Genomic DNA, 22,157 nt, shown 5'->3' on the forward strand with positions numbered 1-22,157 from the left:
AACTCGTTTTTCGTGTGCATAAATAAACATTTATAATAAGTGTACTTTTCAATTTTTATTTTTATTTTTATTTTCATTTCTATTTCGGATTTTGAGTAGAGTAATAAATGTAGGTATTAGTTTTACTACGAAGGCTGTTTTTTAATTTTTTTTCGTACCCAACTTCAACTTTGGAAGCTTTAAAATTGGACTTTTATAATGGGTTCTGGAAGAAAATTGGACATTTTGAAGATTAAAAATAAAAATTAGCAATACCTTCTCATTAAAATAATCAATGTAACCAAAATAAAAATTAGGGAAAGAATGAGATTTATTTTGTTAAACCAGATTTGGACAAGACCAATTTGATTTTTTTTTGTAGTAATTAATAAATTAAAAATTATAGAGACTTGAATTTTTTAACAAATATTTATATTTATATTTTATAAATATGATATTTATATATATACTTATTATCTAAAAAATGTCTGCTTTTTTGTACTATTAATAAATATTTAATTTTTTTTTTTAATTTTTATATGGTGATATTTTTGTTGAGATTAAAAAAGATCGATCATTTAATAAAAGTTATCTTTATTATTGCGATTTATTATTATTTTGATATAACTTTTAAATTTCAATATAAATTTTGAATTTTATTAAAATAATGTTTTTGATTTTGATATTGCTTTAGGTTTTTAAGAATATTTTTTATTTAAGCCAGATAAACTTTTAATAAGGGATTGAAATTAAAATTTTGATGACATTGAATATATAAATGTATTATAAATTTATAACGATTTATTCTTAAACAATTTTATTTTGTTTTTATTCAAAAAATATTAATCTTAGAAATTTAAAACTTTCCATTATTATTGAAATTATCAATGTTTTCACAATGTCATTTATAAAATTATTTAGACTACTTTTAAAGTATTCAGGTTCATTTTAAATTTAAGATTTTTTTAGTTTTAGTTTTAAACTTTTAAAACAAGATTTATCATCAGTCGTACTTATTAATAGCAATTCAAAATATAGAAAATAAATTGGTAGGTATACTTTTTTTTTATTCTTTTTTACTCATTTTAAGTTACAATTTTGACGAAATCAGGTATTTAAGCAGAAAAAAATGACTTAGTTATTTTCTTGTAATTCAAAAGATATTTGTAGGGATTTGAAGATTTTGCTACTGCGTAAATCATTATTTTTTATACATAATGCAATGTTAAAATATTTTTGATTAATTTAAACATATTTTGCTATGCATATATTATGTCTTATTCTATTCAAATTGGCTTATGTTACAACGTCTGTTTTGAGTTTTGATTTATAATTTATTTTATTAATTTAATAAGTTAATTACAGTTAGTAATATTTTATCAAATAATTATTAAACTATTTTACTATGATAGTGCTTGGTTTTTAATAAAAATTAATTTAATAGACGAGTACCTCACTACTTATAGACAAATTATATTATTAATATTAATGTAAAAATAAATATATAATATAATATTCTTATAAATATATAAACCGATAGACGGTCTTTGCTCAGGAAGTCAGAATCTATTTTCGTATAAAAAAATGTATCATTGCATTCAAAATTGATACATCTGTTACAATAACTTATTGGTATTTTTATATTTATCATAGAGATTGAATACCTACTTCCCTGGGTTTTAATTAATCAAGTTGTTCTCACTATATATTTTTTTTGTAAAGATGTTAAATACACGTGTTTCAAGGTTAACGGCGATATTTATATGGTAATATTAACGTATTTACTATTTATTTTAATAATACATTCAATATTTTATTTATTTTCCGGTAATACATTTTTTTAAGCTTTTCCAGAATTTTTTATTTTTATAAAATTGTTTTTCAGACAATTTTGTTTTTAATGTGTAAATACTAAGCGTAGTATTTATAAATGTATAACAGTGTCTCACACAACAAACACACATACGTATAACATATTATTATTTATAATATGGTAATAAAAAAAACAAAACAGAAATACAATAGGTACTGTTCTTTTTCAATGTTTAATATTCTATTAAGCACACTATACAAATAATAACTACAATAGTTTGAAATAAAAACAAATACTAATCCTACTTATGGATTATGGAAATCACTGACTGTTGGTCAAGCCGAGAGATATTAAGTACGACACATATATAAGTGTTACATGGAAATGACTACGAAAAAAACTGCGTTTCGGTTCACCTTATGTGGACAACACTGCACTATTGCTCGGTGTAGGCCAACCGTTATGCTTAATAATAATAATGATAATTATAATTATAATAATAATAATAATGATAATAAACATAATGATAATAATATTAAGAATGACATTAATTATAAATTATAATTATTATTATTCATTACTATAGGTATATGCTAGTGTAATAAGTGTCTATAATATTTGACTAACAATAATAATAATAATAATAATAATAATAATAATACATAAGCTCTAACAATAATAAAACCATAACTACCAACACAAAACTAATCACAAAAAAACATAATATCTTAGCGAATACAACGGTTACAGAGCCCGATAGACGATAGTAGATAGTATAATTATATATTTTATAATAAATGACTTAATTATTATTGGTAATATGAAGTGTTTTTTTTTCTTTTGCTTACAAACAATATTTGTAGTAGTATAATATTTTTATCTTAAAATTAATAGAGTATTTTAAAGAAAAAAAAATGAAGAGACTAAAATTACGACGAAGAATAATATTAAAAAACTCACAAAAATTCCGAGTCTGATTTCTAGTTATTGTAGATTTTTTTTTTTTAAAAGTCAAATGCTGGTGAAAAATCACACTCGCGCTAAATACACACACAAACGCACACGCATACACAAAAACATGACACACAGTCGTAAAATAAAGTATAATAATCGTTGATGAAGTATATAATTATCGTACATAATTATTATGCTATGATATCGTGTTGGTATAGTTTATTAATATTATATTTATAATTATTATTGTATGACGCGTATATAGCTACAGCGTATAACTGTTTAAAATTATATTGAAAATCGAAAAAAGATTTTCTTGTAAGACGACAGTTATTATTTACAATTAAAAATAAAAAAAAAAATTTAAATAATAACCGCGAGCACTCATTGTTTTATTTGTATTTTTTATTATTACTTCCGAGTACTACGAAATCCACGATAAAGAATAATAGTAATTATTTTATTTTAATTATTATTTATAAATACTTAAATATTATACAAAGGGGGGCCGCCACAATATTATATTATAAATATAGTCAGTTGACCAAAAAAAAAAAATGGTTTTAATAGCAGTTTTCAATAACATTTTTTTCGATCAATCGACTCATTCGGCCCACCCTGTTGCTGTATAGGTCCATAATTATTTCATATTTATTCTGGCTCCATCCATTCGACGTTTGCCCACACTGGAAGGTCCGTTTCATAACTCCATCCAGGCCCCTGTGGACATATACAAGAATATGAGTAAAATATTACGCAGATAAAAATTTTTTTTATAAGTAAGCAATGTTTTGTTAATGTTGTAGAATAATATTTGATAATTTACATTCATGTATAAATAGTAAAAAAAGTAATAAAAATAATACAAAATCAATGTTGTAACAATGCTTTAAAAATATATTTCAAATTATACGCAAGTACTTTCTATAGTCTCAACATATTATTTGAGTAATAAAGGTATTTACTCAAATAATTTAGAGTAATTAAATAAACCAATTAAATAAAAAATAAAAATAGTTACATAATTATTTTTCTAAGCATCCCATAGGTAATCCATTTACTATAATTGTTTTCCATATATAAACAGTTTTTTTTTTTAATGAAATTTATTAGGTACACTTTAGAGAATATATCATCGAATTTCATTAAAATGATGTGTTCATTTTTTTAAATTAGGTATAATGTTTATCTTAATCCTTACAATATATAGTAGGTACCTATTACTGATTATCGCATTAATGACGTGTCGACGTATTGCGTAATGGCGTTTTGGCCGATAGTCAATTTTTAGGAAGTGGGGTTTTTTTTTTACAATTTTTACAGTGCTTAAATTAAAAAATATAATATATTCCAATCAATAGTATTGAATTTAAATAAACTGCAGTAGATATTTAAAATGTCACGAGTAAAAATGATTAAAAAAAAGATCCAACACTAGGAAAGTTATTTAAATACCAATAGATATTACTCAAATACCTTAAAACATTGTATAAAATTGCGTCGCGCATATTATTCAGCGTAATAAACAATAATGTATGATATATAATAAGTAGGTACCTTTATAATAATGTTCCATAACGAGTACAAAAGTCGGTATGAAAATATTGCTTTAAAACACATCGCATAATATGGTTTTATTGCAGTCATTCGTCGCATACCTATCTGTATGAATAGGAAATAGGATGGGATATCATTTTGTACATTTTAATAATGCGTCCCGGAACAACTCGATAAAGTCATAATCATAACCTGCTGGCTGCTAATGCATACGTCAGTAAGTATACTTACATAATATATATCATGTATTATCATTTATTATAATATTAGCTATTGACGATTAGCATATCGAGTTAATTATATACTTATCTTATACGTTACAGATATATGTGCATAAGTCCCAACAAGTAGAATATTTTCGTGAGCGGAAGGTATACAATGAAGCGATTTATTTCCATTACATTTTCTTTTGTTAAGGTGTCCGGTGCTAATATAATTTTGTCTTTATAAAGTAATAAATATACACTCTATGGAAATAATGATTCTGTCTTGTAAAATCAACTTGATTTGATTTTTTTTAAGATAATAGAGAAAAATATTTTTTATAGTCCTTATAAATTTTGTTTAACAATATTTTATTCCCAAACTTTTAAAATAAAAAAGACAATTTAAGCTTTTTCAAAAATAATTGAATACGATTATTTAAAATAAAATAAAAAAATTGGAATTTAATTCGGGCTGTATAAAGTCTGCACACGCACACAAACCAACATATTATACTCATCTATATAGACACCAAATAATATAGAAACATTATTTAAGGAACCTATAGTATAATACTGCAGCGCTTCGTCAATCAGAGAACCATCCCTTGGGCACTACTCTGATTAGACCAAACAAATTGGAAATGTAAACTTGTTAATTTAAGTTTAACAAAATGAACGCTGCTGTTTGAACGTTTCATTTAACGTCGACCATTTTGTATAGTAAAACTTATGATTTGTTTGCCATAGTTTTATTAAAAATTGAATTGTATTAGTACAATTTTATCTTTGTAAAATAAAAATAATAAAATGTAAATTTACCGTAGAAATTGTTTTTATTTTATTGTTAAAGCGTTGGTATACCTTCGAGTTTGAGTTAATAATAATTTATATTATTTGACGATAAGTTATTATTAAACACACTTTGGGCCAGATAGGGCATGAATTGATAATTGAGTAGGTTATTCAAGCATAAACTAATGAAGTACAGCTGTCGTGGTTTTAAATTAAATTCGTTTTATTCTATGCAGGTGTTTAAAATCATAATTGTAATCGTATTGAGGTACAGTGAATTTATTCGAAACGAAGTTGTTTCTTTTTCCTTAAAAATAATAGATGCGTGTTACACTACGTACGTATCGTTGTTTCTCGTCGTTATTTTTGTAGCCTACCCTCGAAATTGTTTTTGGCGATACGAAATTGACGCGAAGGCTTCTGAGGGTTGCGTAAATGCAGGGTATTCGGGTATTCCTATTTATTTTATTGACCGAAAAACGTTTTCTAAAACAAAAAGCACATCATTGTAAAACCAATAATATTCGCCTCTCGCGCACATCTTCTGGAACATAAAATAAATTACTTTTTGAAGACTGCGTATTATATACGACATACGCGTATATATGGAAACACTTCAATCGTCAAGCCCCCGCTGTTATGACATTACAATCGGGGCTTACGTATCGTATGTACGCATCGTAAATTTTCTATACGAATCGTTTCCAAGTATATACCTACCTACGTCATGTATGTAGTGTTATGATGTATAGGTACTGGGTTACACGCGTGACATGTTTGTACACGTTTGCCGTTGTCGCGATGTGTGCAAATGAAATTTTGAATTGCGACGGGGTAGGGCAAAAAGTGTACGAGTGTAAATGCAATATCGGGTGACTATTGAATTTGCACTGCATCAGTCGTCGTATTTGATATGTGCAAGAAACCGATCAGATGTACAGAGCGAACCTAAGGATCCGGAAGTAAAATATACTATGCGTTTACACGTGTGCAATGTGCATAATATACGTACAGTGTATACAATAACGGATTTCCGTTACCGAAATGCCATATCTGCGGGATAAGAGGAAACTGCGAAAACCAATACTAACCGTACCTACTGGCTTATTCGAATTGTCTTTGTCAGTCTACATATGGGAAACCTATAATATTATGGTATTTAAGTATGTAATCACGTGTACCGTCTATTTCATATTATGTTTACAAACGACAGTAGATACAATTTACAGGGACATAATTTTATCGTTGTATAAGTATAGGTGTAATATACTAATATACTTTATAGGTAACTATTTAGTATTTACTATCCGTTCAAAAAACGAGGCTATTTTTTTTTTTAACTAAATCCTTCAATGGGGTTTTACAGTTTATGTTTCTAGTCTGTAAGCTGCTGTAGAGAATTGTTTTTTCGTGTCTATATAAGTATACAGTATTATTATGTTCGTATTGTATATTATGGTACCTACAATGTTATCATACTCAATAAACACAATATTGCATTAAAAATTTTTGATGAATCTATTCTTTTCAGCGATAGTTTATTATTAAATTATTATTTGCAATCATAATAAACTATAACGCACGTTTTTATGTTGAATTATGTTGTCAGGTAACTTATTATACGCTATTATACTTTTCAAAAATTATAAAATAACCACATAATTAACTCATCAAAAATATGGGCGCACATTTACGGTGTAGAATAAAATTTAAAACGGTCCAACTATTTAATTTGCAAAATAATAATTTTTCAGAAAGGTTAAAGGTAAAATAAATTGGAAATACGAGTATAAGATTAAGTAATGAGAAGCACTCAAGACCGCGTTTACAATTACTATGAAAAATATGATCGACATTAATGTGATTAACAGTATAAATATTCATCACAAAACATTTTTAATGACACTTCATATTTTATAATTTAGAATTAGATATAATTTATATCGCAACAATAACGAGAATTTATTACCATAAAATGTAACGCCGAAAGAGTTGTTAATATAGTTTAATGCGATTACTAACATTTTTAAGTGCAAGGTATTATGATGAAAGGAAATACCTTTCGCTGGTGGCGTCGAGGGGGTTTTGATATTAAGCAAAATAATATAATATACAGGTAAATAATACTGAATAGAAATATGTTATGACTTAATGATTCGTAAAATGTTCGATATTGCTTCCGTGTCGTGGGAAATATTTTTAAAACCATCTACATAATATACCTACCCACCAAATTTTATTTTAAAGCATAGAAAGATATTATTTGTTATTTGATTTTTTATTTTACTTTGTTTGTACGGCGTTATATTATATTCGTATTATAAATTTATAAATACAAGTGTGCTATATAAGACTCCTTCGCCGTATTATCCTTTATGTGTAATAGCATTAACGTAAGTCAAATGTCGTATTTCGACTTACACTTAATTATAATAATATTATGTCGAATGACTCGAATGTGAGAAATATAACTCATACTAAAGTAAGTTCGCAATATAATTAAATAATTTGTTATTATTTTTAGTGCGATTGAAGACTGCAGTAATGATAATTATATTTTCAGTATTATAAAGCATCGGATACAAATGCGTATACAATGCGTAATAATTATTCGTAAGTGCACTCTCATAATTTTTCAAATATTATATTTTTCGAATACATAGGCTAACAAAGTAAGTAAATTAAACACGGTATTAAGGATTAATTATTATTTAGTTAAAATTTGAATGAACTAATCAAAGAAATCATACCCCCTCAACAAGTGAGCAGAAACAAGAACACTGAGCAATTATTTTTTTAATAAATATTGCAGCTGCACTCTAAAATTTAAGCAATTAGAACTATACACAAAAATAATTTATTTAAACTGTACTTGCATAATAATATTTTTTTTCTCGTGACATTAATTCATTTATAATTTAAGCAAAAACGACTTTTATAATTATTTATAACATAGAATATCACGCAATACCAATGCGATTTTATTTCGGGGATAAATATTTAAAGAGAACGGAATCGTTCTGTTATACCTATTATACAATGCTATTTTGGTGGCTACCGAAATATTATTATTGTCGCGTATTTCCGTAATCATCTCACGTACCGAATACCGTTTGGTTTCTAATTCCATTACGCGACGACGATTCGACTGATTCGATACAACAATAATAATGGTATACCTACGTACAGATTATTGTTGAATTAAATACTTACGCTGTATTTCCAAGCGTGCAAGTACATGATGAGGTCTTTTGGTTTCGGGTCCCTGAATTTCACCCGACACTCGTAGCAGTGAGGGTCGTGCGTGAGCTTCTCCGCGTCGAAATCCATGTCCGGCACGTCTTGTCCTGTCTGCGTGGACACGTTTAGTGCATTATCGTACTGTAACTGTAGCTGATTGGCTTGTCTGCCCTTTATCTGCAACTGATGCTGTTGTTCCACCATCGATTCGCTCTTCTTGAAACCTTATAAATAATAATAATAATAATAATAATAATATAATATCAATACTGTCGCAGTTTAGTAGGTATTGTGTTTTATGCAATTATTCACAATCATATTGCTACTAATGGTATTACTGTTGTTGATGTTGTTACCTATAGGTATAAAGTATTTTTGTACGCGTTTCAGTGATGATATTTACTGATTTTATAGAAAAAAATGTGATAAAAATATTGATTATACAGTAAAATAAAATATGTACTTTCCAATTGTAGTAGGTAGGTAATACTATTTATACGATTTGTCATTATTAATCAAATAATTGATTAAAAAGTAATTTACCGTGCATTAAGTTGTATTCAGCAAATAGATATTATTGAGAAAAATTTTAGGGGATAGAAACTTGTATTATATGTAATATATACGCGATCAAAAAAGGAATAGAACAATTTGTCTCAAAATTGTTTTCTTCTATTATTTATTTTCTCATTTTCTCGTTCAAAAAAATGATCACTTATATCCCACAGATTCCATGATATTGTTGTGTGAGCTTTCTCATTATTACAGTTTTGATGAAATGCCTACTATAGTTACATCTAGCATAGATTTATTATACACACACATGACATATAAATATATACACACATATTCAATACAGCTTTTACTGAAAAATTAAGAATAATCTTTATCAAATATTGATATGTTTTCTAAATGTACGTATATAATATTATATTATTTTAATATTTCGTAGATATTAATCTGTGTTTTAAATTGAATTAGTTTATTTTTTATAAAGTCTGATGAATTATTGATAATGATAATAAAAGTACCTATATTGTAAGTTATAAAATTGATTAATTAAAAAGATAAAATAAATTATAAGCTTAAAAATGTATTAAAAAAATGATTTTTAACATTTTTTATATTCGTGTAGTTATTGAATATTAAATGTTTTAATTTTACGATAAAATACACATTTATCCGTTATTTAAAATGTATGAGACACTAGAGTAGATCGTACAATAACTGTAATTATTTTACATAAGAATACGATTTTCAATCAAAATAGTAATAATAATGAAACCACACTAAGCCATTTTCTCAAGAGACATCGTTCATATGATATAAACCTGGGCAATTTAAACGATCGCAATAATAGAAACAAAGATACGAAAGTACGACTGAGATATAATGAAATATACTGTGTGTATTGTGTTATTATATATCCGTTTTTAAATTAAAGAATTTTTCCGGTATAATTTTAAACACTGAAATGATTTTAATCAACCACATAATATATATTTTGTTTGGTTGTAGATTCAACATATTATATTTAATGAATATAGTAGAATAATGCATTTTTAATTTTAGTAGTGGTGACGTTTTGTTTTATAATACAATTAAATATTCTATAGTAGGTACATAACAACGAATGCGCGTATTAATTATCGTATAGTTTGAAAAAATATGATTTTAGTATTTCCGAATCGGTTAACTGCGTTGGTAATTAATAAGGTAAACAGTCTAGCCGCGGTGATGCAGTTTTACACATACAAATAAATCTAAATAGGTTAACTAAATATTCGTCTTATTAAGGTACATATTTAATTTGTGGTATTGAAATTGTATGACGAATAATTGATTGCAATTACAATAAGTGATGGTTTCATAAACGATTGTACTTATTACCAACGCGGCACTCTCATTGGTCGGCATCGTTGAATACAAATAATAACTAGGTAAGCAAACGTTCATCTCTGTATAAATATAATGATTATAATGTAAACCAAAAGGGTATTCAGAAATTTAATTTATTAATTCATAATAGGATTTAGGCTTGATAAATATATTATACAACATCCAAAATTAATATATTTATTGTAAAGATTTACCTACTCCTAGAAACATTATAGAAAAAATATTAACATGGCCTTGAACACAATTAAATATTACCCTTCGATAATTATATATATTTTTTAATAAACTGATTAACTGACTTATGTCTGAAAATGTATATCGATTCTTTATTCTGTTGTAATAATTTAAGAAAATTAAATAAAACGGTTTATACTACTTATATTAATAATGGCTAAGGTTATGTAATAAATCACTATGATTTGGGGATATAGTGTGATATATGATCTTGTAAAATACTATACCTAATATTATAATACTAATAATGTAGTACCTAGTTGAATGAATTTTTGTTTTTATACTTTTGTGTCAATACCCTAGTGGACGTTACTATATTGCCTATATGAAGCGCCGTTTTATAATTAATCCAACTACATCGTGTACAATAATATGTATGATATTATCATTATTATTATTATTATAAAAATTAACAAACGGATAATATGAAAAAGGTATCATATTTGTATTTAATTTTTTACTTGTATCATATTATACATATTTTTGTATCTGTTTTTAGAAAACGTACTAAGCAAAAAATGCAATCGTGTCAATAATGTTATTTTCTACAGTCTTCTTTTAATTGCATAATTAAATAACATTATACACATGATATTATAGATCTAATCAGCAAAATAATTTGTAAAAACTAAAATTAAAATTCTGGTTAAATTATACGCTTTTTGATTTTGCTTTTTTTGTTATTGCGAAATAAGGTTTTAATTTTTTTCTTTGTATGGAAACGACTAAAATACGTGGTTCTGTGGTCACACGAGTCTTGGAAATTATCCAAAAAAAGTAATACGGCTGAGCATGATAGTTTGAAAAAACTTTGCCAATATATTCGTCCGGGTGACAGTAATAAAAAATACCGACAACTGCCCGTGATGAATAGGACTACTTGTTGACGAACAAATAGTTTATGAAAGGGTTTTACAAAGTACGTGTTAAACACTAAAAAAAAAATTATTTTTATAACTATTATCGCGTATAAAATAGATTCCACGACCTTACATTACTATCCGTTGATGGCACATAATGAATGTCATGTTGAAAAATCACATAAAATTTAATTCTCAGTGAATTTATTGAAATAAAATACTAAAAGGTGGGCAATGGGTACCGCTCTGCTGTAAAGTAGATTTCACCGTGATAGAGATATTAAATTTTAATTTAATGATATACCATCATATACGAAAAACGATTCTGAGCGAAGACAGTCTATATTAGCTTATATCACAATAAGTATATATCATGTTATGTTTGTTTATATTGATATTAGATAAAGTAATTATTTTACTATTAGTAATATAGTAGGTTGAAAAAATGTTGCATTTGAAAATATAATTGTGAGTTTAAAATATAATAATAAAATAATATGTAAAATATTATGTAATTTCGTTCAAATTTAAACTTAGAATTTTTAAAAATTATGTTTATATATTTATTAAATTTTTTTGTTTCAGTACACGGTTCTTATGAAGAACTTTATCTTAAATGTTCAATATTTAGCTATAAAAATTGAACAATAAGTTATAAGTATTTAAAGTTTTGATGCGCAGTGTGGAGTAGTACGGGGTTACCCTGCAAAATGTTTGTCCACTACTCCGCTTGTCTAAACTTAACTACAACTCATAAACTACTCGCCCTAAATTTGATTTTTATGTATCAAAATACTCAAAAAATTATTCTGCTTTAGAATATGAAATTAAAACTCTGTGATGTCATTCAAAAAAGTAAAAAACTTAAAAAAATATAATGTTTTAATAAAAACGTTGTTTTTTTAATAGCTTGAAACTATGTAAAAAAATGTTTTCAAAAACATGAATACTTTTTGAAATAATGAGTGCTTCGTGATAAAAGAATCACCCCGTATTGCACGTTTTTCATGAATGGATGAACTTTTTTTTAAATTTTGATGAAGTATCTATATTTTTTATAAATATTTGTTTGTCAATTTATATATTATGTATATTATTATACTCTGCTTACCCGGGGGTGATTTTTTTCCTTCATCAACGACGTCTACATCTTTCAATATCGGCATTAGTTCCGAATCGCCATCCATGCCCAACCAGTTTTCGGCGTTGTGGATATTTATCAAATCGTGAATCAGTTGCTCGTCCGACTTGCCGATAACGCCACCGCGGCCTTTTTCTGGGCCGAACACTACGTGGTTGTATAGTGGATCGTTCTTCACGGGAAAGCCTGTAGCGTATAACAGGTATAAATACACAATATAATACTTAGATAATAAATTGCAAGTGGTCTGTTTTTTTAGGAGTTTAAGAGTGCGAGCCTTGTTACACGGAAGTTCAACACCCATCAATATCACGCATCATTTGAGCTATTTATTTAATTTAAAGAGTTTCTGACTTTTTAAATGCATTAGTTAATTGTTTATTCAATAAATGTTGTAATAAAATTTAGAGGAACTAAAATGCTAAAATTTCGAAAATTAGAAATTTTGGGTTGAATAATTTATGATGAATTCAGATTTGTGTTCAGAAAAGTTATTCCTGTATTATAGTTTGATCGATATGATAAAAAAAATGATTGATGGTTTTGGTATAAAATAATGCTAAGACGGGAGTACTAATATCCCAATCTATTGGCCACATTTAACGTTAGTGTAATTTATTTTATAAAATATTAATACATTAATTTGAAGTTTAGTGCCTCACTGTCTTGCATAGAAATTCTTCAATTAAGCCTTGTACTTTTTATACAATGTATACGTATTGTAAAATAAATACTATTTTTATTAATAATAATACAAAAATAAATTATTAGATGTATCTCACAATGCGTTATAATGCTGGCTATTATAATATTGTATATTATATGTATAGGTTATCATGTCTATAACTTAATACCATGAAAAGGTGTGACGACACGGTGGTATCATTATGTGCCGAAGAACGACTCGAACGTATTGCTCTGGCTATTCGGATGGAAATAGCGTTTCGTATAAATATGATGATATTAGTTTATTATTGTTTACTGTATGTATCATTCAAGTTAATAATCACAATCGTTTTACCTAAGTATTGAAGGTGTACCCTGATCTGGTGCATGCGTCCCGAGTGCGGGAAGCACAAGACCACACTGATGTTGGTCTTCTCGTTGTAGCCCACCAATTGGAATGTCGTCGAACAGTTTTTACCCTTGTTGGATACCTTGCACACGCCTATCTTGTAACTGACCACTTCGATGGGATGATTGCACTCAATCGTTTGTCTAAATTACATAAAGAGACGGGTAATATTATATAAAAATATATTACTAAGCTGCGTTGCCTCTAGCAATATGCTGCGGGATATATAATATCATTGGAGCTGACCTGTTTATAATAATAATAGATCACAAAAAAAATGCCTATAATCGTGTACACGAGTGCGATGAGTGAAGGACACTATAGTTTTATAATATGATATTATATACCTACCCGTTTTTAAATTTTACGTTTTAAAGATAATTTTACCAATTTATTCCTAGAAATTTCAGCTATGTACAAGTTAACTTTTAATTTAAAACATATGCAGGCACTTTAAAAAAAAGTTGTATTTAATTCTATAATTTTTTTTTAAACACTTTTAGGTAATTTTATCTCGAAAATACATCAAAATTTACTTAAATAATCATATATATTTATAAATCACAATTTTAAAATGCTTAAATATATACTAATAATATTGTTTTGTATGTAATATTATGAATTACCTATAATCCTTTTTTTATGTTCACAAACTTAAAACCTGAGTAATGTTGTTTAATAAGTAGAGTCCAAATGACTCAGACATTAACTCACTTTAGTACTGATAATTTTCCGTGAAAAATAAACTAAATTAAAACTTAATAGTTATACTGAAACTTATAAATAAGTCGTAATTATTTTTAAAAATACAGTCACGCCTTATTAATATTTTTCAAAGCATTATAAATTTTAAAATATGTGTCTTTTTTTTCATCAAAAATCCTTGAAAATGTTCTTTATTACATATAATATGCTAATATCTGGAGTCGAATGATAACCTACTTTTTCTATTAAAAACAAAGAATATAATGATTTTTCTTTATAGCACAGTTCGTTGAGACGCATTTTATAATAATTTTTAAGAAAATAAATCTAAATTACACAAAACAATTTTTTGATCATCACATAATATTATTATTTATCATATTATCATGAATATATACAATATAATGTATATTTATATTGATTTACACAACGGTATGTTTTGGTCAGCATTCGTTACCGTGTCACAGAGTCAACACGATATGAGCGTTTTTTGATCGATGATTATTATTATTAATTAGAATATTTACCATGAAAACGTCAACGCGTATCGTATTAAGCCAGTCTCCCCCATGCGTAGTTCAATATTTTATGTCAGCGGTAGCCGGCTGGCACATTTCACAACTGCGTTTTTATATTTTTTTAACATAATAACAATAACGTATACTCACTCAGGAAATCTCCCTTCGACCCGGCACACGTACTGTTTGTTCACCTGTCTGTTGCGGATCTGTGCCTCCATGATGCGGGCGTACCGGGGCGTCCGGCCGAACATCAACAGACCGCTGGTCAACCGGTCCAGACGGTGTATGGTCCTGAGGTTTCTCAGATTGTGTTCCTTGGCCAACACGAACACCACCGTATTGTGCCGATAACGACCGCACGGATGAACCTGCAGGACGACGTGTGACAATAATATAGTTATCATAATAATATATTACGCGATTCAGCGGTTATAATATAATATAATATCATATAGTAAAGTTTACAGAAACTGCGGTGGACTTGAGTTAGTTACTGATTAGCAGGTAGATGATGATATATAATAATATATTTAATTCCAAAAGCTTAAACTTAATTAGGAAAAAAATATTAACATTAGGTAGGTACACAGTAAAAATGTTGGTTTTTTCATCATCGCCTAGTTGGTCACGGGCATAGTGATTATCACCGTAGTTTTAAAGCGATGAGGTGGTTCTGGTGATTTAATAATATATTATACAAATCAAGTTACCGGAATGCTCGCGGGTTTGTTGACTACCACGATATCGTCGTCCATGTGCACGATTGTGATTGGATCGTTGGTCACCGGCACTTCATGTCTGTAACATAAATATACATCAAACACACATATATATGCGAGCGTGTAAGCATATCATTTGTTTAAATTCTTTCCACAGTCGTGTAAAATACGCTTAACGCGAAAATCCAACGGTGTCAGTGTCATAAAGGTACCTAACCGGGCTATCGTCATATTGATGGTTAACCACCAGACAACCATATGTTATGATATCGTCATAATTCACTGAGAAATGGCCGACAAACAGTTCATGCTGAGTGGATCTTACCTATATCCATCACACCGTCGCCGACCAAATTGCGTATACACATTTTGAACAGCTAATCAAGGATTGTATAACCCGAAGTTTCCACAATAGTAGCATATTATAGGGACTAAAATACCAACGCAGAGCGAAACTAACATTAATTACGCATTATATACATCACTCGGATCATTAAAATGTATTTTGTATGTATTTATGTACAATTTAAAAATGTATGCTAAAAATATGATAATATAATTTGATTAAGTTAACACGCATTTTTAATACAAATGATAATAATTACAACTGTTAATATTTATAGCTTATAGTTATTAATTACTAATGTAGATATTATACTGTATGTGTGTTTATCGTCTATTTTGATTAGAAAATTTGAACCTATTATTCGAAATGATTGTAAATCACTATTTTTGCAGGTGGTAAAAACGATTTCCCTTTTTTTTGTACCTCGATAAAGGGATTTGAAATGGTCTATCTTTGTTGCCGAAAAGACCTATTTTCATTTCAACGTACTGAACGATATAGCTATGTGATAAGGATTTTGAAAACAGATTTTTAGCTTCCTTGTCTTGTACTTTTTTGATTGTATTAACTAAATTTTAACTTAAACGTCTTAAACTCATCAAAACTCGACTTTTAAAATGTATAAATGTACGATGTTAGCAGTGATCGTTGTGCTATATTTATTATTGTTGTCGGAAATTGATGGTTAAAAACGTCACGATTGTTTTTTGTGAAGGGTGTGGGAGGGAGGGAGTCGGAGACATAACGTGTACAGAAAATGGCGTCAACATTGACAGTGATAAACAGAAGAGATAAAAACCAAAACGCCATATTATACGCGAATACGTCATAATCGTAAACCCAAAGGGAACAACATAACACGACAGTACGAATGAAATGAACCGTCAAAATAATACGACTCGCAGCGTACTATAATACATAATACAGCACGTGCATGGGCAAAATTCGACGAGTCGCGGTGTGTGTTCCGTCGGCGAGGGGTCATAAATTCTAGCTAACATCACGGCGAATCACGTTTAAAAGCAAAGTCGAACTGGCGTGCGTGTATATTACACAATACCTAGATAATAATGTGCAGTCCAACAATGTGTTGTGCAATGAGAAATGCCGTCGAGTAAATAAACTAAAAACAATAATAAACCAAATAAAGAACGACGCCAGTCGTTTCCCGTCGTAGGTTTCTATATGTAATATAATACCAGTGTATAATTGCGGGGGTGATTCACCAAGCGCGTTTATAGTGATTTTTTTTCTTTATTACCTAATTGATTTATTCAAATTCTCATTTTTGGAATTTTAAAATATACTTAAGGACCATATTTACAATTATTTATATTTTTATAACATTTAAGGAGTGTCTTGTGGCGACACAACATTTTTCAATGATAACCAACATTCTTTACTGTGATTTATTGAGTAAATGATTTTTTTTATTGAACATTTTGACGTTTAAAAATCAAAATTATAAGATAAGTATTTTCTGAGTTATTAAAATGTTTATATTATATAGAATTATATTCCGTAGTACTTGTTTTATTAAAATATAAAATAAATAAAACAATAATATCGTATCAAGCATTTATTAAACTTGTCAATATTTTTAATTAATTATAAAATAACGTTGATAGATAAATATTAATAATTACTAAAATTTTCAATTCAGTTATGTGATTATAACTTATAGGTAAATAGAGTAGTTCTCATTTGTAAAGAAGAAGTTGGTACCGCCATAGGTTACTATTCAAATGGTATAACAAATCTAAGTATTTAAGAACATGCCTCCGGATATATTTAAATGTATTAAAAATTAAAATTTGAATAAATTCGTTATTATAGGATAAAATGGGGATGAGCATGCTAGGTGATTCACTCTGTACGTGTATAACGAGTTGATAACTCATGAAATCCGCAAAAATACGCATCTTATTGCGAGTAGTAAAATTAATATTTGAATACGTATTTTTTCCTCTTATTTTCTTGTCGACGTAGCGAGATAGTCGTCAGAGAATGTATGCTCGTAACGCTTGGCAATCGGAACGGGGGATCTCACGTCGCGGTACTACGCGTGCGCCGATCAACTTTTGATGTTTTGTAAGATTTTTTATTTTTTCTATTGTAGTTTTTAAGTGTCCGTCGTAAGTGTGAGTGGTTTTTATTTTTACTAAATTATATATATATATATATATGTATTATATGGGGTGTTTCATCGCGTTTGTCCTCGGCACTATTTTTCTCGTACATACGCGCTTGTCCCGTTGCAACGGTATACGATTTATGAAAATCACTTTAAATAAAGCGGTTAATGATTTGGAAAATCATATTTAGAAAATACTAAATACAGTACAAAAGTTATGGCCGAGAATAGGAGCGGTGAAAAATCTTGTACACCTACATACAATAATAATAATAATAATAATAATTTTTATTTATTATTTTTTTTTTAAAGGTACTATATTATTATAATTGTAAATGTGTGGAAGGTACTTTTACAATGGTAATTGGAAATTTTTTTTTAGGAGAATTTTAACACGTCCGTAATATATAACGTGTGCGCAATAATGATATAGCCGATGTAATCAAGATCACAGTACAAGTTTCGAGAGCGTTGCAAACAATGTATTTGAGTACATGCATGTACTCTGCCGTATCGGATAAATGCAGGCACACTAGGTCGTTACTTTCGACGACGAGGGTTTCATTTTTTTCATTCATGTACCTATATAATACGTATATGTCCGTTATCGAACGCCAAGATACACCGGGCAACAATATGAAATAATTTATAATAATAGAAAAAAAAAATCCATAGATTTATACAGAAACTACAGCGCCGAACGTCATTCAACGCGTAGAACATTTTGCGCAAGTTCGAGTATAATATGAACGCATTACTATCATTGTTTTAAAACGAATAAACATTTTAAATAACATTAGACGATATATTTTAAAAAAACATTGACATAATACTAATAGACGCATTTCAATTTTCGATCTAATCGCGTGCCTAGTAATTTATGTAAACGATAAGACGATAAAATCGTTTTCGTAATAAAAAAAAATATTGCGATTGATGTCGAAAGTCGATAAAAGCCCTAGATCAGTAGTTCTGAGCTAAATGCATTAGTTGGATTAAGCCTATAGTGATTAACGTTGTGACCGAACGAAGACAAGAAAAGATCAATACTATTTGTAATTGAGTAGTAATATTATGACACTGATAATAAGAATATTATTTAGAATATTAAAGTGCACGGATATATGCATAAAGATAATATGATATACGGACATTTCAACATTGTTGGTGATAACAACTGCCACAAGGAAATGCGAAACGCTCGATGAGAAATGGTGGTTGGGTGGGTAAAGAGTAATTAAAAGTAGCCATTTTCTAAACGAGGTCGAGGAAAAATCACTATTTTAGTAAACACAGAAATAAAATATCAAGAATACATGTAAAGAGATAATATTTTTGATTGTATTCGTTTCGTAATTTAATATTCTATTATAACGCGTATAAGTATAGTTTAAGTTGGTACTATTTTAAAAGATTTAATATTTTTTGCACAACAAAACTATATCGTTTGTTTGCGGTGACGTACTTAAACAAAATATGTCCATATTACTGTAGGTATGAGTGGGGTGTTCATTGCAATTGATTTTTTGTTTTTATTTTAAAAGATTTGGGAATGTCGTTTATGGTAAGGCGCATGGGTACATTATAATATTATTATACATTGTAAGAAATGCTTTCTATATTTTAAAACGCTAATAGCTATAGTGTCTGTGGTCATGCGTTCGTCTCCCTGCACAAAGCAGTGCATAATGGTCGTAAAAAGAATTAAACCTTTCAAAATATAATATAATTTCGACATTACTCTAAATTTCCCATTCTAGCTTTCGGGTTTAGGGTCGTTAATTATTAGACATTGTGTAGGTACACTTTATAAAGTAGGTAGGATTTTTTGTTGTTGAAATAGTCCTATTTTTGGGTTATGCAGTATTATAATATACATTATTTCGGGAACAGACTGTGTTGGCACAGCCGTACAGGTATAGGTTTTCGTGAAGGGTTGTTTTCAAAAAGACTATGCGTGTACAGTGTGTACACTGTACAGGGTGATTCACTAAACATTTTTATTGCTCTCCCACATGTTTTCCTTTTATAATGGAGGAATTTATTCAAATTTGGTTTTTGGTTTAAGTACACAAATTGATCTTATTTTCAAATTTTAATATAATTATAATTTAAGAAAAAAAATGGAGCTGAGCATGATTAGCGAATCATTCTGTATAAATAATAATATTATTATTCGTATACCACACAGAACACCATTATTTAGGATACTGATATATGTCGTATGCACGCTGAAGGATGTATAACAAAATGTGACATACCTGTGCACCACGTTAGCCAGCAGATCGTTGTGTTTCAACTTGTATTGCGTGTCCACTTTTTGATAATTTACGGTCAACGAACCAGATTTAATGCAACGTTCCTACGAATGAAAAAAAATCAATATTAAAACATTAAAATAATATATAATAATAAATTGTGTACCCATTCCATAGGTATATAATAGGCAATATTATGCAAGACTCATATATTTTGCGAAGAAAGTACAACGTTATTTTAAGGTTTTTTTTTCGATCGAGAAATAACAATTCTAGTGGATATTTACACAACGAGTAGGTAAACCGGTTAAATGCCTGAATATTAAAGGTAACGAAGGACAAATATAGAGAGTGTAACACCTTTTTGAACATTATTTATTATGTTTATTATTTTTTACATAATACTATTATATACAGTTATTGTGTTTTGTATGATTATTATTGATGTAATTTTACGTCACAATGACTATGAATTATCACGAAAATTGGTGTACCTATTGTTATGTTTAATTGTGTCATTGTGGAAGACAAATATTTTTTTTATTATTTTATTTAAAATTAATTTTTGTCACTGCTTAAATTTATTTAATTTAGTGTAAAATGTGCAGTAGGTACATAAAATAGCCCGAATAGGTGATAGTAAATAAAATATAATATATAAGTAGGTACTCACGTATTCTTCAGCGGGATGCGCTCTGAACTCCCTGGCGAACACGTCCAGTATATTTTGATTTACCCATCTGCCTTTGGTGAATGTAGTGAATGTAAAATAGTACGGGTAAACTTTTCTCAAACCTAAACGAGGACGAAATAATGTGAGTATAACGTACGCGTTTTCTCAATACCATTTTCGACTTTTCGACAGCAGCCGCCTTATGTGAATTATGATTTAATATGTTATTTCAGCATTTTCAGTATACATTAAGACCATATTTTCAGATACTTTTTTAAATTTACTGCCATATTTATCCACCATTTGAGGAGTGTAGACGTGTATAAAATTAATATTTTCAAATGCGAATTATTAAATGATTGATTTTTTCGAAAATGTTGATGTGTCTAAAAACTAAATCAAACGAGTAGTTTCTGAGTGTTTAAACCTTAGATACTAAGGGCTATAAGGATAATGATTTTACATAAAATGCAATATGTATGTAATATTTAAACTAATACTGCTTATACTTAGACAACTTTTAAGAACTATAAAATTGTAATATTGTAGTATAAATAATTATAATTTTAACAAAACATTGTTGTAACCATATTTTTTTACTCCGCAGTTTTCAAAAAGTATAATTATTCTTAGAACACAAAGTTTAATAATTCAGAAAGTAATCGTTTGGATTTTTATTTATATGCCAATACAAATATCATCTTCTTAAAAATGTACAATAATAAGAGGAGTATTCTAATTTGAAATTTATTTGTGTATTGCCACAGTATACTCCTCCAATTGTATAAAAAAATGTATGTATTTGAGAGTATGGTTTTTAAATATATACTTAAAAAATTACAAAAATAAGATTTTAATTAATTGTGTCATTAGAAAAAAAAATATTTATATGTATATGGACGCATTGTTCTGTATATTATTATTGTTTTGTATTTTTACCGTTTTCAATATAGTACGATGTCTCATTGTATCTTTCATCGGTAAATCCGGGACGTTTCGCTTTCAGTGCTTTAGTTTCCAACTTGGCCTGCAAAACCACGAAAAAATATTC

General features: G+C 28.1%; 1 protein-coding gene across 2 annotated transcripts in view; it reads right to left on the reverse strand.

Moving 5' to 3' along the window:
• Nucleotides 1-1,996: 1,996 nt before the first annotated feature.
• Nucleotides 1,997-22,157, reverse strand: part of LOC132926601 (pseudouridylate synthase RPUSD2-like) — a 422,441-nt gene continuing 402,280 nt past the window's right edge. For both annotated transcript variants that reach the window (XM_060990971.1, XM_060990972.1), the window contains 9 exons: nucleotides 22,046-22,133; nucleotides 21,107-21,228; nucleotides 20,437-20,537; nucleotides 15,687-15,774; nucleotides 15,124-15,344; nucleotides 13,697-13,893; nucleotides 12,646-12,861; nucleotides 8,515-8,765; nucleotides 1,997-3,466 (listed from right to left, as the gene is read on the reverse strand). In XM_060990971.1, the coding sequence (XP_060846954.1) occupies nucleotides 3,398-3,466; nucleotides 8,515-8,765; nucleotides 12,646-12,861; nucleotides 13,697-13,893; nucleotides 15,124-15,344; nucleotides 15,687-15,774; nucleotides 20,437-20,537; nucleotides 21,107-21,228; nucleotides 22,046-22,133 (1,353 nt within the window). In that variant the 3' untranslated portion in view covers nucleotides 1,997-3,397. The remainder of the gene's footprint in view (nucleotides 3,467-8,514; nucleotides 8,766-12,645; nucleotides 12,862-13,696; nucleotides 13,894-15,123; nucleotides 15,345-15,686; nucleotides 15,775-20,436; nucleotides 20,538-21,106; nucleotides 21,229-22,045; nucleotides 22,134-22,157) is intronic.

The sequence above is a fragment of the Rhopalosiphum padi genome, chromosome 3 (assembly GCF_020882245.1).
Source record: "Rhopalosiphum padi isolate XX-2018 chromosome 3, ASM2088224v1, whole genome shotgun sequence".
NCBI classification, from domain to species: Eukaryota; Metazoa; Arthropoda; class Insecta; order Hemiptera; family Aphididae; genus Rhopalosiphum; species Rhopalosiphum padi.